The sequence below is a fragment of the Hyperolius riggenbachi genome, chromosome 1, assembly GCF_040937935.1.
Source record: "Hyperolius riggenbachi isolate aHypRig1 chromosome 1, aHypRig1.pri, whole genome shotgun sequence".
Taxonomy (NCBI): domain Eukaryota; kingdom Metazoa; phylum Chordata; class Amphibia; order Anura; family Hyperoliidae; genus Hyperolius; species Hyperolius riggenbachi.
In genome coordinates, this window is record NC_090646.1 from 235868727 (window position 1) to 235881126 (window position 12400).

At 42.4% G+C, this 12400-nt stretch overlaps 1 protein-coding gene across 5 annotated transcripts in view; it reads right to left on the bottom strand.

Moving 5' to 3' along the window:
• NFKB1 (nuclear factor kappa B subunit 1) overlaps positions 1-12400 on the bottom strand; it is a 188573-nt gene that overhangs the window by 130353 nt on the left and 45820 nt on the right. For 4 of the 5 annotated variants that reach the window (XM_068231566.1, XM_068231574.1, XM_068231591.1 and 1 more), the window contains 2 exons: positions 10437-10476; positions 3472-3559 (listed from right to left, as the gene is read on the bottom strand). In XM_068231566.1, the coding sequence (XP_068087667.1) occupies positions 3472-3559; positions 10437-10469 (121 nt within the window). In that variant the 5' untranslated portion in view covers positions 10470-10476. Of the gene's footprint in view, positions 1-3471; positions 3560-10436; positions 10477-10575; positions 10611-12400 lie in introns of those variants that run through there. The other variant, XM_068231602.1, reaches the window with a different exon arrangement.

Consider the following 12400-nt stretch of genomic DNA (forward strand, 5'->3'; position numbering starts at 1 on the left):
ATGTGGCTGTCAGGAGAAGACCTGAAGCAGCACTGGAGCAGGCAAATATTAAACTGCTCCACTGCACTACTTTGCAAAAGGGGAGGACCTCTTCTGCGGGACTCCTCCCCCCCCCCCCCCCCACCACCACCACCACAGTCACTATAGTTTGAGACTGTTAAATAAATGTTAAATCGTAATGAACAATTAATGACCCAGACTTTGTTTTTTATTTTGGCCCCCTACGTGATTTAGTTTGAGGCCCCTGCTCTAAAGTATACCTGTATTAAGAGAAATATGGAAGCTGCTATCTTTATTCCATTCACAAAAACACAGCAAGTTGCCTTAACTTCCATGGTGATCTTTTTACTTCATCAACCTTATGGCAGACTTGCATGATTGAGACAAAATGTGCCCCCCCCCCCCCCCCCCAAAAAAAAAGGATTGCATTGAAAAAACAAATGTATTCTTGTCGATTGATAAAAATGTATCCATTCTCACATATTTCAATAATTATCCATGGTGAGAGTCTGATACATTTTTGGGAAGTGGAATAGTGCAGCGTTTTTCAACCGCCGCCGCCGAGCCCGCACTTGCCACCGCTAAATGGAGGGGGAGAGAGGCAGAAGGAGGGGTCCCAGGTGAGGGAGGGGGGGGGGATATTTCCCCCCTCGCCACCGCTGCCTCCACTGCCCCTCCTAGCGCTGCTTCCCCCCTCCTGGGCATCTATACTGGGGGGAACTGTACTAGCTATACTGGGGGCAATTAAACTAGCTATACTGGGGGCAACTAAACTAGCTATACTGGGGGCAACTAAACTACCTACACTGGGGGCAACTAAACTACCTACACTGGGGGCAACTAAACTAGCTATACTGGGGGCAACTAAACTACCTACACTGGGGGCAACTAAACTAGCTATACTGGGGGCAACTAAACTAGCTATACTGGGCACTATACTAGCTATACTGGGTACTTTACTGGCTATACTGGGGCACTACCTACCCATACTGTGCACTATACAGGGGCACTACCTATCCATACTGGGACTATACTAGCTATACTGGGGCACTATACTAGCTATACTGGGGCACTATACTAACCATACTGGGGCAACTAAACTCCCTATACTGGGGCAACTATGCTAGCTATGCAGCCGCACCCCAGCCCCCCCCCCCCCCATATGGTCAGAAAGTGTTCCCCGGGCCGGAAAAGGTTGGGAAACACTGGAATAGTGGATTGATTTGGCTTTTCAAATAATACAAAAACCCAATTTGTCTATAGACACGGAGTCGGGCCTCACTGTGCGGTCATCATCTTTTCCAGGGTAAGCATTTACTTTGAGCTGTGGCATTGTATGTATATTTACTATTATGTATGCACGGTGTCCAATCATTCTACCATGCTGATCTTATCTACTGCAGCCTTACGTGTATACTTGCTTTATACTTGTTTGTATTGGATTGTATATTAAGAGGGATTGTTCCCTATACCCTGTGATTTTTACTGTGTATTCACACGCTTACTTAATCCGCACTGTGGAGTCCCGACTTCTGTGCATGTTTTTAATGGTTTTTATTTATATATCCCTCAATATAGATTATTACATGGAGCTGGATTGTTTTTGACTTTATATTGTCATGGACGCTTTTGGTTTATTCTAGTTTGTATTTCGTCCATTGACATGGATTCTAGTTCTAGTATTGCTGTGCTCATTTTGTGTTTGTGTGAAAGGAGAGTACCAGTCAGGGTTATTAGATAGGGTTAGGCGCCAAGGTTAAAAGGGGTTGTGGAAGGCTAGGGAGTTAGTGAGAGGGTAGCATTAAAAATGTTAAGATTTGGTGTCAAAAAGGAGTTAAAGGAATACTATCGATGTAAGCATTTATTTTTAAATGCTGTATGTTGTAGCACACATTAGGACAAGTACTAGGAGCAATTTGATTCCTCACACAGCTGTTCCTCTCAGCTGTAAAATCCTCCGTCAGTTTTGGCGCCAGTGTTGGATACAAAATGTATCTAAATACTGAGGGCTCCCAGAGGGCTAGACCATATCTCTGCACAGGGGAGTTGCTATCAACTCCTCAGTTTATAGTTTAATTATTACCTTGCTGAAAGAATCTTATTGATATGGTGGTAAGGGGTTAAAGATTCTAGCAATGTGTGTTTATTATCTTTGCTTCTCTTGACTGATAAAGATACTAATAATGCTAATTGTAGACAGTGGTCTGCCCCTCTCAGCAGCTTGTAAAGTGGATGCAGCCTGGAGTGAATCACCTCAAGCAGGCAGCCAGTCTGAGTGTAAACACAGACTCCTGGTATAGCTAGTTATATTCCAGCAATATTACAGCTCATTTAGTTACCTGTTACCACCTCAGATCAGCCTATTTCTCCTCATGTCTGCTGCATGCTGTGAGTGACACAGTGAAATATATTTGTGTGTGACAGAGTAACCAAGCAGCTCAGGGTGACCCAAACTACTATGAGCTGTGTGAGAAATGAATTTTTAGGCAGGGATAGCGAGAGAGAGACCTGGGTGAATAAATAAAGTGCCCCTAGCACTAGTGGTAATGTGTACACTAATATAGAGTATTAAAAAAAAAAAGTCGTTTCAATCGATAGTATTCCTTTAACACTGTATGGGTTAGGTGACAGGAAGATGTTAACATAGGGAGGAAGTTAGGATTAGGCGTGAAAAAGGAGTCAACATGGGCGAGGGGAGGAAAGAAGGGTAAGGCCGGCTTCACACTGCAGATTGGTGTGGTGCCGCCGATGTACTGCACTGCCAAAAACACACCCTCAGGGATTACCGCATTAGTAAGTGGTAATCCTTGTCTGGCATCCAGCCAAACAGGAAGTGATGTTCACTTCCTGTTCATCAATCGATGACGTGCGCAGAAGCGTATTTCTAAACTATGCTTCTGTACATGCAAGACGTAGTTAACAGCGCTGGGTTTTTAAAATGAAACGCACATTACCATAGACTTACATGACTGCTGGCCCGATGCAGATTACCACAGAAGTGGCGCAGTAACGTAGGTATTGAAGTGCGTTAGTAGAGCACTTCAGGCGCAGCGTACCACAATGTGGGGAGTGTGAAGTGAACTCCCCCATAAATTAACATTGGGCTGTGGTAAATTTACGGCACTATCTGGAATCAAGTCTGGAATGGTGGGAGGGGTTTAGTCATCAGGAAGTGTTTAAAATTGGGTTGCTGGGGTTAGGCTTCAGGAAAGGGGTTTAGTGTAGAGATTGAAGAGAAGAATACCAGTGAAAGCAAAACAATAGCTGCTTTACTTGGAGTTGGTGCCGAAACTCACTGTGCCAATTCTGTATGCACCCACACTTCCATGGTAGCTTAGGGTAAACTAGCATAGCACTACAGCAAGTCCTGTCCTAATTGTGTTACTACAGGACTTGCCAGGCTTTTGTTTTAATTTAATATTCAACAATTACTGTCACAATTTTTAAATAAATCAATCTGTTGGTGCTTACCTGGTCGAACAGTATTTTCTGGGGGCATCAAAATGTGTTCATCATATACACACATTTGATTTGATCTGAAATAGTAAGGGTCCAGCATCTGCACATGATGAAAAAAGTATGTTAAAGCAAAAAAAAGTAAAACAATTAGATAAAAACAAAGCAAGTAATTAAACAGTTACTACCTTATAGGAAAACAATCACTAACATTAGATCTACAGGAGTTGGACAAAATAATGGAAACACCTTGAAAATCAACAAAATATATTTTAATATGGTGTAGGTCCACCTTTTGCGGCAATTACAGCCCCAATTCACCGAGGTATTGATTCATACAAATTGTGAATTGTTTCCAAAGGAATTTTAGCCCATTCTTTAGTTAAAACCCCCTCCAGTTCTTTTAGAGATGATGGCGGCAGAAATAGATTTCTTACTTGAATCTCTAATAACGACCATAAATGCTCAATAATGTTGAAGTCTGGGGATTGTGGTAGCCAGATGTGATGCTCAACTTCATTAGAATGTTCCTCGTGCCATTCTTTAACCCCCCTGGCGGTATGAAACATTCCGCCAGGGGGCAGCGCAGCAGTTTTTTTTAATTTTTTTTTTTTTAAATCATGTAGCGAGCCTAGGGCTCGCTACATGATAGCCGCTGCTCAGCGGCATCCCCCCCAGCCCCGCCGATCGCCTCCGGCGATAGGCGATCAGGAAATCCCGTTCAAAGAACGGGATTTCCTGGAGGGCTTCCCCCGTCGCCATGGCGACGGGGCGGGATGACGTCACCGACGTCGGGACGTCATTGGGACTCCAGATCTACCCCTTGGCGCTGCCTGGCACTGATTGGCCAGGCAGCGCATCGGGTCTGGGGGGGGGGCGCGCGCCGCAACGAAAAGCGGCGATCGGGGCGCGCGGCGGCGGCGATCGGGGTGCTGGCGCAGCTAGCAAAGTGCTAGCTGCGTCCAGCAAAGAAAAAAATTATTTAAATCGGCCCAGCAGGGCCTGAGCGGCACCCTCCGGCGGCTTACCCCGTGTCGCACACGGGGTTACCGCTAAGGAGGTCAAAGGAGTTGTAAGGCAAATTTAAAGGAATACTGTAGGGGGGGGGGGGGGGGTCGGGGTAAAATGAGTTGAACTTACTTCTAATAGTCCCCCGCAGACATCCTGTGCCCGCGCAACCACTCACCAATGCTCCGGCCCCGCCTCCCGTTCACTTCTGGAATTTCAGACTTTAAAGTCTGAAAACCACTGTTGGAAGCCCCAGGTAAGTTCAACTCATTTTCGCCCGACCCCCTACAGTATTCCTTTAAATAAAATAAACGCTACTTACCGGGGGCTTCCTCCAGCCCCAAGCTCCCAGGACCTCCCTTGCCGCATCTCTGCGCGCAGCCGTTAGCCGGAGCTCCGACCCGGTCCCCGGCGATGATTACACACATTATTACATTTAAAATTAACTGTTTACCTTCCATACCAAAAATTACCCAAATAAAATTTTTAATGAAAAAAAAAAGACAATTCAAAAAAAAATAAAAAATAGTTACCTAAGGGTCTGAACTTTTTTTTTATTATGCATGTGAAGAGGGTGCATTACTAATATTTTTTAAATTATAAGCTTGTAAATAGTGATGGACGCAAAACTGAAAAAATTGTTTAACTAGCCTCTTGCATGGTTGTTTTACATCAGTGATGATAACCGGATGAAATCCGAATAGGTTTTATTCGGATTTCCTCCAGGTAATTAGATCACCTGTGTGGTTGGGCGAGGGGGGTTAAGCTTACCCATCAGAGCTCTTCTTTTATCCGTCCCACACTGCCTCCCACGATGCATTCCAAGCGTGTCATGTGACTACAAACACTTCCTCTTTCAACCTGGAAGGAGGAAGTGTTTGTTATCACGTGACCGCGGCTTGAAACTCATTATGGGAGGCGCCGACGGACGGATCAAAGATGTCACACCCGCACAGGTGATTAATATAGCAGGATTTCATCCGAATACATTTTTTGAGCATCCCTGTTTTACACCTTAGGAGTCATTCGCCTCAATTCTGGTAGGGTTTTGGAGCAAATTTCTGTATGTACGGTAATTTACCACATGCGGTAATGATATTTAGCAATTCTGGCAGGTTTTAGTTATGTTTTCATGCTGTACATTTTAGTCATGAATTACAGCTTGTGATAAATTATGTGGTAAAATTATGTGGTAATTTGCATAAATTTTAACGAAAATCGTTATTCTCATAGAAATTAGGGGGCATGTTAGCACATCATTTACTAATCAGTTTAAGATCTTGGCGGTAAAGTCAATTTATATGCATGTTGCAGTTTTTAGTGGCATTCCTGTTGCTGTTTTAGTGGAGTTCCTATTCAAGATGTGTAATAGAAAAGAATAGTAGAAATAAAACTCCAAATATTTACTGAATATTTTTTTTATTGAGGATGCCTATAAATATACTTTTCATAGGTTACTACATAATCAAAAGACCCCGCCCCCCCCCCCCCCCTCCACCCCTGCCAAAGGGAAAAAAAATCTTCCAAAGACTATCCTGACTTATGGAAGACAATAAGGCACTTTTTACCACACGTTTTACCGCATGTTTGGAAATGCGGAAAAAATCTTAATGTACCCACATACAACACATCCCCTTTGTGCCTGCTGTGCCTATTGCTAAACCCAGCCCTGAAACTAAAACAAAAGAACTTAAGCTGGGCCATACAGAGAACCTGAGGCGGAATTTGTAAATCTTAACCCGGTGGCATGTCATGTTCTATTGCCGCTGGTAGTCCCCCATGGCTCTGCTGTTACCCTAGAAAATATAACCAGACTAGCGACAATCTGCTCATCCCTAGTCATCTGTGTTTACCTGAGGCTTGTCAATCAGCCTCCTCCATTACAGGCTCCCCCCGCCGCTCCTTGCCTCTGCTAGCTTCCTCTAATTGGAAGCCAAGCCACGACCCAGGAAGTACAGGGGGGGAATGGCAGCGGCAATAGAACGACACAGAGGCATGTCATTGTACACATGACATGCCTCTGGGTTCTATTAAGATTTACAAACGCTGTCTCAAGTTCTCTTTAAAGCAAAAATAAACTGAAAAAAAACTTATGAGATAATCGTATGTGTAGTAGTAGCACTGAATAGAAATTCAGTCCTTAAACTGATAATAAAAAATGAAACCAAAAATCTAATACTGAATTAATGTTTACAAAGGCCACAGTGGATAGGTGGTATAGGAATCCTTTGACTCCAGTTGATCTTTTTAGCTAGCAGGTTAACCTAACCTTACCAGTGGTTTATAAGAGGCAAACCCCTCATTGGTGCAGTTTGAAAAAGTATCTATCAAGCTCTAAACTTACTAAACCCTTCTTTTCAGCATTCTCTTTAAAAAAATTCCTTCCTTCAGAAAAGTTACAAACAACTGCTTAGACTAAACAAAGTGTGAGCCCATAATGTTTCTACTTTCAGCCTTGAGTATAACCTTGAACATAACCGAGAACAGGACTTAGAGGAGCAACTGCCACATAAATGAACTAATCTTTTTAGTCACATAAAAATGTATGAAGATCTCCCTCACTAAAAGAAAAAAAAACATTTAATACCTTTTTATATACCGTATATAGTAAAACCCCCCTTATAAATGTATTAAGATAATTTTCAGACTATTCCGCATCATGCTTCTGGGGGTGTGGGGCTTACTGGTAGCGTTACATGTACAGCAGAGGGGACCTTTTTGTAAGGTCTTCCTGGGGTTGCTGGCAAGCTGTAATAAAGGTACCGAGCCTCCAGCGATGTCCAGCAGCCTTCCTGCACCTCCTCGTGGGCACCTAGTGGCTTCTGGCATCCGTGTACGAAATCCGGCATGCCAGTACACGGGGGAACTGGAAAGCTGCTTGGAGCCAGCAAGGGGGTACAGGAAGATTGCTAGACGTCGCTGGAGACTTGATAAGTATTTCAGGGGGAGGTTTGTGCTATTTTGGATGGTTATCAAGCAACCGGCAAGCACATTTATCAGGCGATCCCCACTGGTGCTGGATACTGGGGACTGTACTGTATTCTGGGAATGCAGGGGATTTGAGAATTCCAGAAACAGATGTGTTCTCAAGATGAAAAGAGTGGTCACTTGCAGGAAGGGGTGAAGTCAGCATTGCACTCCTCCTCAGTAACTTCTATGGTCTCAGGACTGGAGGGTGTTGTGGCAGTTAAGTAATCAATTATAATAAGGTAATGGATGTTTTCTTCTTCTAGGTTTATTCTGTAAATATCCTGCTTACTTGCCAAAGATTAGTGGTGTTCAAGTGGATCCATACCTGAATAATAAAGTTTCCTGTGCAGAAGTTCTGACTGCAGAGTTCTTGTATATTTGTATTTCCTACCTAATACATTTGCATGTGCTAATTATGCATACAGTTAATATGCACACACAGTAATAAGAGTTCATTTAACCACTTCACTTCCAAGGGGTTTTCCCCTTAAAGAAACAGAGCAATTTTCACCTGTCAGCGCTCCTTCCATTCATTCGCCTGTAAAAAAATAGCCTGGTCACTGGGGGGAGTAAGCATACGGTCCTTCAGAGGTTAAAATAATACATGCTACTGTAATTAAAACCCACACATTTTATTTGCCCATCTGTCCCGGTTATTACAAACGGTTACAATTTTTCCCTAGTACAATGTATGGCGCCAATATTTTATTTGGGGAAAAAAAGGTGCACTTTTCAGTTTTGCGTCCATCCCTAAATACAAGCCTATAATTTATGAAGTACAGTAATATACCCTCTTGACATACATATTAAAAAAGTTCAGTCCCTAAGGTGACTATTTGGGGGGTTTTTTTTTTGGGGGGGGGGGGGGTGTTATTGTAATTTTTTTAAATTATTATTTAAATGTCTTTTAAAGTGGTATAAAACCCTGACATAATATTCAATAAAAACATGTTTTTTTGATGCATAAGTGGTTCAGAAAACAGGGCTGTATCCAACCCAAGTTGAGTCAAAGATCTCAGAGAAGCTCTTTTGTATAGATAGCAACTGAAGTTTCAGAACTCTTCCAGTACTGGAAACAATGAGACTCTTTTCTTTGCTATTCATGTTCTATTTCTTAGCTGCACTACACATACAATTCATTATCATAAGTTTATTTTCGCTTCAGATTCACTTTAAAATGTGATATACTGTAGGTAAGCACTTTATTCCCCTGCAAATTCACCTGAACGTGAATACCAACACCATTAAGGAAGACTAGTAGGCAGAAAGAGTACAGTATGGGTCCACTCTACAGCACCTCTACAGGAATTAACAGCGTGTGTAACCTTACAGTTTTCTATGGGCAGAGGCTATCCCAAGTAGCAAGTGTGCTGGACCTTACTTGGAGTAGCAGGACTCAAGAGGAAGGCAAACATAGTCACCTGACTTTTTATTAAATTATATTAAACATTTCACCACTGCACTAACTTTATTGCCAAGGTTGATAGGGATGCAATAGTCTGTTTTGTAAATCATTTAATGATCAAGATATAAATGGATAACTAGACAGATAGCTAGGTAAATATAAGCAATACACAAAGAGTAGGTGGGCTATTTATGGGGTAGTGAAATTTGAAGTGCAGGCACCATTTGTGTCACCCATCAGAAATGCTTTCCCTGAGTGCCCTCATCTCCCTCCCCCCCCCCCCCCCCCCCCCCATCACCACCACCACACTCACGTATTTGTAAATGTGCTGAAATAAGTGACCTATTGCTTCTATTTGAAATAGCACAATGCCATACTTTGTGGTGCTTTCAGGAGAAGGCTTTTCTGATCCTTTGGCAAGCTACAAAAAAAATCCTTGTTGTTCTCCATAACTTTACTGAGTCCCTATCTACCATACAAGCAACCAATATTTACAACCAAACACCAGCAACCCATCACACTACTGTACTTTCCTATTTTTCTGTGGCAACAGTACATAAAAATCACCACACACCTTTTGCTCCGCCTTACATCTATATATTTACAGTCTGCAGCCTTGTATTAGAGAACACTATGTGCAGTGGGAATAACTGGACATCTCGCGGGCAAAACTCAGTGATGAACTGTTCAATGATATAAAAGCCCAATACAGACAAATGATTCAAATAATGGGGAACCCAGGAGAGTAGTCATAGAGGTCCCAGGACTAATGACACCACATCTGGACTGGTGGAAATAGGCAGGAAAGCCAGGAAATACATTTTTCTGACTTTTCTTTACATGGCCAACTTAAAGTGTACCAGAGCAGGACAACATAAAAAGTTTTATACATACCTGGGGCTTCCTCCAGCCCCATCCGCTGGGATCGCTCCCATGCTGCCGTCCTCCGCTGCCCGCAGCTTTGGGAACCGGGTCCCGTCACTTACGTCAGTCGCGGCCAGTCTACACAGGAGAAGTTTGCCCTCTATGTATCTCTCCAGTGGCTGCTGGAAAGATACGCAAACAGCGCACTTCTCTTACGTCAGACTGGCTCCGACTGATGGAAGTGAAGGGACCCGGTACCGAAGCTGCAGACAGCAGAGGACGGTGGCGTGGGAGCAATCCAAGTTTATGGGGCTAGAGGAAGCCCCAGGAAACAACCATACTTATCACCTATTTCTTCCTTCCTGCAGCCGTAAACCTCTCTTTTAAAAACAGGTACTCCTATGACCATGCAGAGTTTGCCTACTATAGCCACTAGGGCCCATATGCAATTCATTTTTTCACCTGAGATATCTCCAAGGAGATAATTTTCATCTTCTCTTTAAACTACATTTTTACCATTTTACAATTGAAAAAGTTCCCAAGGGTTGGTGAAAAAGTACTATCAAATTTATTTCAAGTATGTTCTTGCTTGCTGGAGGCTTTAAAAAACATTTTATAACAAGTTGTGAAAATAACACCTAGGAAAAAATTCAGGAGAAAAAGTGAATTGCATATGGGCCTAAATGTATAAGTAAATGCTAAAATTATCTAGGAATTCGGGCTCAATACTTACAGTGTCGTCCAACTCAAACATAGGTTTTGCCATGTTTCACCTGCAAAACAAAAGATCAAACTATTATCTAAAGTACTTATTGCATGGGAAATTTTTAGAAGGCTAATAAATAAAAAAATTACAAAAAAGGAATACATACTAAGTGCAGGTCATATGACATTTGCACCTGTTTTCTCACACTAACGACTGGGAAAATTGTGATTAGTTATGAACAGGATACCTTAATGCAGACAGATCATGCAATTATAAGATTTTATGGGCAGTGTTAATAATACTAAAGTCAAGATGATAAAGGGAACCTTAAGGGCCCTTTTCCACCTGCAATCGCTAGCGTTCACGCTGAACGCTAGCGATTGCTGAATCGCAAAACCGGCGATTCCCCCGACGTTTGCGGCCGCGATTTTGCTATGCTATGCACTGCATAGCAAAATCGCGGCAATTATCGCTCCGCCGCGCGTTCACGTTCCCCGCAAAAACGAATCGCGGTAGTGGAAATGACCTACCGCGATTCCCATGTTAAAAAGCAAACCGTAGCGATTGTAAAATCGCTAGCGGTTTGCGTTTTTGCGATTCAGCATCGCAAACGCCGCTAGTGGAAAAGGGCCCAAAGTGACATTATGAGATAGACGTGTATGTACAATGCCTAGCAAACAAATGTATATGCTGTGCTGCTTTTCATCTTTCTCTGGCTGAAAGGAATTAATATTCAGCTATGCAACTGACAGTTTTTTCCAGTTGGTACCCAGCTGACTATAGCATCCCTCACTGATAAGAAATTACAGCCATAAAATACTTCCCTGGCAGAGAACTGGACTCCTGAGAGCAATAGATAGATCAAAAAGGTCAATAGTTCATATATGTTAACACTTTGAGACAGGAGACAAACTTTTATGGAGCCGAGACAAAACACTAAATCTACTTTTTTTACGATTCAAACATAAAACAAAACTGTGGGGTATCTAAAAGTTATTTTTAGGAGTAGGAGGATAGATACAATTGTTTATCTCATCAGTTTATTTTCACTTAAGTTTCACTTTAAAGGAAACCTGAGATGGTACATACATAGATGGTCGTATTTACAGTGGTGTGAAAAACTATTTGCTCCCTTCCTGATTTCTCATTCTTTTGCATGTTTGTCACACTTAAATGTTTCTGCTCATCAAAAACCATTAACTATTAGTCAAAGATAACATAATTGAACACAAAATGCAGTTTTAAATGATGGTTTTTATTATTTAGTGAGAAAAATAACTCAAAACCTACATGGCCCTGTGTGAAAAAGAAATTGCCCCCTGAACCTCATAACTGGTTGGGCCACCCTTAGCAGCAATAACTGCAATCAATCGTTTGCGATAACTTGCAACGAGTCTTTTACAGCGCTCTGGAGGAATTTTGGCCTTCTCATCTTTGCAGAATTGTTGTAATTCAGCTTTATTTGAGGGTTTTCTAGCATGAACCGCCTTTTTAAGGTCATGCCACAACATCTCAATAGGATTCAGGTCAGGACTTTGACTAGGCCACTCCAAAGTCTTCATTTTGTTTTTCTTCAGCCATTCAGAGGTGGATTTGCTGGCGTGTTTTGGGTCATTGTCCTGCTGCAGCACCCAAGATCGCTTCAGCTTGAGTTGACAAACAGATGGCCAGACATTCTCCTTCAGGATTTTTTGGTAGACAGTAGAATTCATGGTTCCATCTATCACAGCAAGCCTTCCAGGTCCTGAAGCAGCAAAACAACCCCAGACCATCACACTACCACCACCATATTTTACTGTTTGTATGATGTTCTTTTGCTGAAATGCTGTGTTACTTCTACGCCAGATGTAACGGGACACGCACCTTCCAAAAAGTTCAACTTTTGTCTCGTCGGTCCACAAGGTATTTTCCCAAAAGTCTTGCTAGTCATTGAGATGTTTTTTTAGCAAAATTGAGACGAGCCTTAATGTTCTTTTTGCTTAAAAGTGGTT